Source organism: Coregonus clupeaformis, chromosome 40 (genome assembly GCF_020615455.1).
Source record: "Coregonus clupeaformis isolate EN_2021a chromosome 40, ASM2061545v1, whole genome shotgun sequence".
NCBI classification, from domain to species: Eukaryota; Metazoa; Chordata; class Actinopteri; order Salmoniformes; family Salmonidae; genus Coregonus; species Coregonus clupeaformis.
In genome coordinates this window covers 2,554,707-2,559,961 of record NC_059231.1, presented here as the reverse complement: position 1 = coordinate 2,559,961, position 5,255 = coordinate 2,554,707, and the positions used below count along the sequence as shown (strand labels likewise).

Genomic DNA, 5,255 nt, shown 5'->3' with positions numbered 1-5,255 from the left:
TTTCCAAGACGATCCCCACCCTTCATTTGTCCCTACATTGACTCTCTTTATTTATTTATTTGACCCACGATGCATATACAGTTTACACCTTGAAGTGCAGGTGCGTTAATGTCTCCAAATGCCACCTGTCCCTCCACATCCGGTACATTTTGGTAAACCATAAATTAACTGATTTGGTCAACGCTATAGCCCAAACGTAGGTCCTGATTGGTCCAAAAGGTACAAGGAGCGCGGCGTTGGACTGCGAGTAGGCGTGGTGAAGCTATTCAAACGGTCCTTGGTCAATATAACTGAGTGCTCGAGGGCTGGCGCTGTGGATGAGGTGGGCGTTCTGTAGCAGGGGTCTCTTCCACTTGGGCAGCAGAGCGAGTTATTTCGGCTCAAGCACTTTGAGATGTGTAGCGCGACACCTGTTAATATCATTGGAGACAAGTTTGGAAAACAAGTGCTGAAGTTTTGAATAAAACGGCTCAGTGGTTGTCCAAGTGATACATTTGGTTGGACAAAGAAAAGCGTAACGAGTTTCCCAAACTTTGGAAAGAGAGTAGAGCAAGTGGACGTTTATCCGAAACCTGTTTTCTACCCTGAGGTTCAGACCCCGAGAGCGGCTGCATGAAGAGTGGATTCAGTTTTTATTGGATTGTAATCTGGATTTTAAATTAAACGATTGGGGCGTTTTACGCACCATAAAGGAGCGAAACATTTAGATTATTTTCAAAACAGTTTTGCTTCCAAGTGCTTTTATTGTTCACAGAGACGCGGTGAGAGGGGTTCCTCTTATCAAGGCACGGGTGACTTCACCTGTCATGCGGAATACAAACTGGAGGAATAGGAAATTGTTTCTGGCTTAAGCCTATGGTTACAGTTGTTACATTTATTGCAGCGTGCTCGAAATGCAAGGAAAAGGGAAATTAATTTTCAACTCAAGTAATTGTAAAGCTTGGTGAATGATTTACAATTGAATGCAACCTCTTTAGAGCCTCGGTCGACTTGGTGTTCATAGGCCATCTTCCGAAATCCTCACAAGATTTATTGGATAAAACACTGGCACTATATTTCAGGGGTTTTCGGATCTTGGCTGCTGCATTTATAATCACCATGGTTCATGCTGTTGGAAGAGAACCCGCGACCTGCAGTCTGGAATGAAACTTGTCTGTGATTTATAGAACAGAGGACTGTTGGAGCAATTACGCTCTCCTGGGATTTCATATTTCGGAGATGCAGTCATAAATGAAAGGAAAGCCTGAGCTTAGAAAATACTAAAGTCCACAGCGCAATTCCTGTCATTTTTCTACCTATATATTTTTAAAGGAAATATCCCACTTCCCCATGGCGACCACAGTCAAACCCCCGCTGTGTGGTGTCGTCCGCTGGCTGCTCGCGCTGCTCCTCTCCCAGCTGCCCCCGCTCGCGCACGCCGCCTCCAAGGACATAGTGTGCGAGCCCATCACGGTTCCCATGTGTAAGGGCATCGGGTACAACCTCACCTACATGCCCAACCAGTTCAACCACGACAGCCAGGAGGAGGTGGGGCTGGAGGTCCATCAGTTCTGGCCCTTGGTCCGCATCCGCTGCTCCCCAGACCTGCTCTTTTTCCTGTGTTCCATGTACACCCCTATCTGTCTGCAGGACTACAAGAAGCCCCTGCCCCCCTGCCGCTCTGTGTGTGAGCGGGCCAAGCGAGGCTGCTCCCCCCTCATGATCCAGTACGGTTTTGAGTGGCCAGAGAGGATGAGTTGTGAGCAGCTGCCTCAGCTGGGAGACGAGACTCTGTGTATGGACCAGAACAGTAGTGAGACCACCACCCTCTCCCCTCCCTTCCCCAAACCCACCCCCAAGGGCACCCGCCGCAGGCAGCCCGCCCCCAAGCCTCCCGCCCCACAGGAGTGTGACCGGGACTGCCGCTGTCGGGACCCTCTGGTGCCCATCAAAAAAGACACCCACCCCTTATACAACCGGGTCCACACTGGCCCTGTGGATAACTGTGCCCAGCCCTGCCACCACCCTTACTTCTCCCAGGACGAACGCACCTTCACCACCTTTTGGATCGGCCTGTGGTCCGTCCTGTGCTTCATCTCCACCCTGACCACGGTGGCAACCTTCCTCATCGACATGGAGCGCTTCCAGTACCCCGAGAGACCCATCATCTTCCTGGCTGCCTGCTATCTCTTTGTCTCCCTGGGCTACATTATACGACTAGTGGCGGGTCACGAGAGGGTGGCGTGCGCTGGGAGCGGAGACCAGAAGCACATCCTGTATGACACCACGGGCCCCGCCCTGTGTACCCTGGTCTTCCTGCTCATCTACTTCTTCAGCATGTCCAGCTCCATCTGGTGGGTGGTGCTCTCCCTCACCTGGTTCCTGGCCGCGGGAATGAAGTGGGGCAACGAGGCCATCGCTGGCTACTCCCAGTACTTCCACTTGGCTGCCTGGCTGATTCCCAGTGTCAAGTCCATTGCGGTCCTCGCTCTGAGCTCTGTGGACGGAGACCCGGTGGCAGGGATCTGCTACGTGGGGAACCAGAGTCTGGAGAGCCTGAGAGGGTTTGTGTTAGCTCCCCTTGTGGTCTACCTCTTCACCGGCTCCCTGTTCCTCCTAGCGGGCTTTGTGTCTCTGTTCCGCATCCGCAGCATCATCAAACAGGGAGGGACCAAAACAGATAAACTGGAGAAGCTGATGATCCGGATTGGGTTGTTTACGGTGCTTTACACAGTTCCTGCTACTATAGTAGTAGCCTGCCTGGTGTACGAACAGCACTACAGGCCTGGCTGGGACCAGGCTCTATCCTGCTCCTGTCAGGCTGAGAGACAGAGGCTGGGCCTGGGGCCAGACTACGCCGTCTTCATGTTGAAATACTTCATGTGTCTGGTGGTGGGCATCACGTCGGGGGTGTGGATCTGGTCTGGGAAGACCCTGGAGTCGTGGAGGAGGTTTACTGCTCGCTGCTGCCCCTGTTGGGTCTCCATGCTCACCGTGCCCCCCTCCATGTACATCGAGGCCAGTACTGCCCTCACGGGACACCCCGGGGCTGCTCTTCCACCAGGGTCCTACCACAAACATGCCCCGCCCTCACACGTGTGAATGGGACCTCAGAGGGTAGAGGAGCCCCTAATGCCATGTGTCCAGTGATAGCCTCCCTGTCATATGAGAACGGGCTTCACCTGGACATTGGACAAGATGGTGAATGTGATAAAGCACCACGCAGTTCTCTGGAAGCAAAAGGGTCAGAGGACGAGGAGGAGATAACCAAGTCATTCCACAGGTTGTAAATACAACAGTTATCGACAAACCTGCCTCACTGACTCTCTTCTTGGAACACAGAACAGGAAAAAATGTGTTTTAAACCGAAAAGAAAAGAGGGATATTGTAGAAATCCCAATGTGAATTTCTTTGAAAGAAATGGGACGTTTGTATCATATGAGCTCTTTGGTACAACTGGTGCGCATTGCTGCTTTACAACTACTTCAACAGACCCACAGGGGTATTCAACTCTTACCCTACGAGGCACGAAGCCTGCTGGTTTTCTGTTCTACCTGATCATTAATTGCACCCACCTGGTGTCCCAGGTCTATATCAGTTCCTGATTAGAGGGCAACAATGAAAAAAACGCAGTGACACTTGCTTCGAGGTCCAGAGTTTAGTTTGAGGGCACTAGAACATTCTCTGAGAGGGGAAAAAGGGAGATGTGTTCTTATCGGACTGTTGATGGACATATAACCTGCACATCTGTACTCCTGTACATCTATCTGGACCATTAGAGATGAGACTCACTATTTATTCCTGTATATATGATGCTCTATAAAATACTATGGATTGAGCTGGCCCAGAATGCCCCCATTATCCAGGGTATTATTCAGTGTGGACACTGGGTCCGTAATGGGTGAGAACTAAACAACTCTAGGAACACAATGAAAATATTTAATGTGCTTCTTTGCGATCCCCAGTGATGTGATTTAAATCACAATATTCTGTATGAATCTAGTAAATGTGTGGTATGGATGTGTTTGCATGCTGCTCGAGTTGAATTAATCCAGTATGTACCAATACACACAATCTTTTTACCCTATTCTGCCCGGTAAAATCCAGCTTGGTTGACTGACTGGTCTGTGAACACCCTAGCCGGTCAGCATGATAGTAGGATGAGGATCTCTAGCCCAACTGTTGATCAGTTTCTGGACTGGACCTATGGTTAAATCAGCTTCCAAAGAGGTAATCTGAAAATGGATGTGTAGCCTACAAGTGTATCAGTAAACAAATTATAGTCTATCCTTTTCTCAACCAGTATTTTCTTTTAGAAATCAATGTCAAAAGTAGCCTCTATAAAACACATGCTCGATGATAACCGCTGTACTGAGTTTAGTGCTTTGGAATAGCCATGATATTGAACATGTTTTAAAGCGGTTTGGAGGGACTACTATCTGTTTGTCAGATCAGTGATCTGTATCAAGGGCCAGAAGAAAAGGGATGGAGGAAGTGCACCTGGTTGTCTGTGTGTTACACCCCCTAGTGGTACACAATGGACCTGTTCACACCAACCCAATGGTAAACATACAGGTATCGATCGCCTGTAAACTAGACTGAACCCTTGGATACATCTCCTACGGCTCTGCATACATTTTCAATGACAGCGTCAGCACTCACGTTGAGTCAAATGTTTAAAAAAATGGTCAAAACATTTCTGTTCAATTACCGGCCTACACATAAAAAACTGTCTTCTCACAAGGGATATACTGGCTGTAGGAACTGTGGTGGACAGCTAGACTAGAACATGGTTAACTCTGGGTGAACCAAAACCAGTTGCTGTTTTCTGCCTTTCTACTTTGTTGTGCTTCAGTGTTTTTCTAACCAGACTAGTGTGTAAATGGTCCAGTGTCTGTTTCATTTATTAGCCTGTTTCCTGACATTCCCTGTGTGTGTGTGTGTGTGAGAGAGAGTGTTGTACCCCATCATTTGTAAGTCTGCTTTGGCGTCCTTCAGTAGTCTGGACTGCAGCTTTATGTGTACTACATTCAAGGACATGAAATGTGGCAAATTCATTGCTGAGACTTTACAATAAAGATTTTTTTCTAGATATTTATGAAGATGCAGTTCTCCCCTAATCTTGGGTTTCATTTATCTCTGACTGCTAGAGAATAAAACTGTGGACCAATCTGTTTCTGAGTATGTCATTTAATGTCTAAAGTAAAATATAAATGTTTACAATGCGCTGCCACACTTGTAGGTTCTCATCTCCACTCCAATGAAAGCCACTAGGA

At 48.3% G+C, this 5,255-nt stretch overlaps 1 protein-coding gene across 1 annotated transcript; it reads left to right on the top strand.

Moving 5' to 3' along the window:
* Positions 1–331: 331 nt before the first annotated feature.
* Positions 332–5,153, top strand: LOC121555181 (frizzled-5-like). Its single transcript, XM_041869011.2, has one exon. The coding sequence runs from the start codon at positions 1,330–1,332 to the stop codon at positions 3,079–3,081; it is 1,752 nt and encodes a 583-aa protein (XP_041724945.1). The 5' UTR covers positions 332–1,329; the 3' UTR covers positions 3,082–5,153.
* The last annotated feature ends 102 nt before the right edge of the window (positions 5,154–5,255 follow it).

Bases quoted from the DNA above. Each gene is read 5' to 3' on its own strand.
- LOC121555181 (XM_041869011.2), top strand. From the start codon at position 1,330: ATGGCGACCACAGTCAAACCCCCGCTGTGTGGTGTCGTCCGCTGGCTG.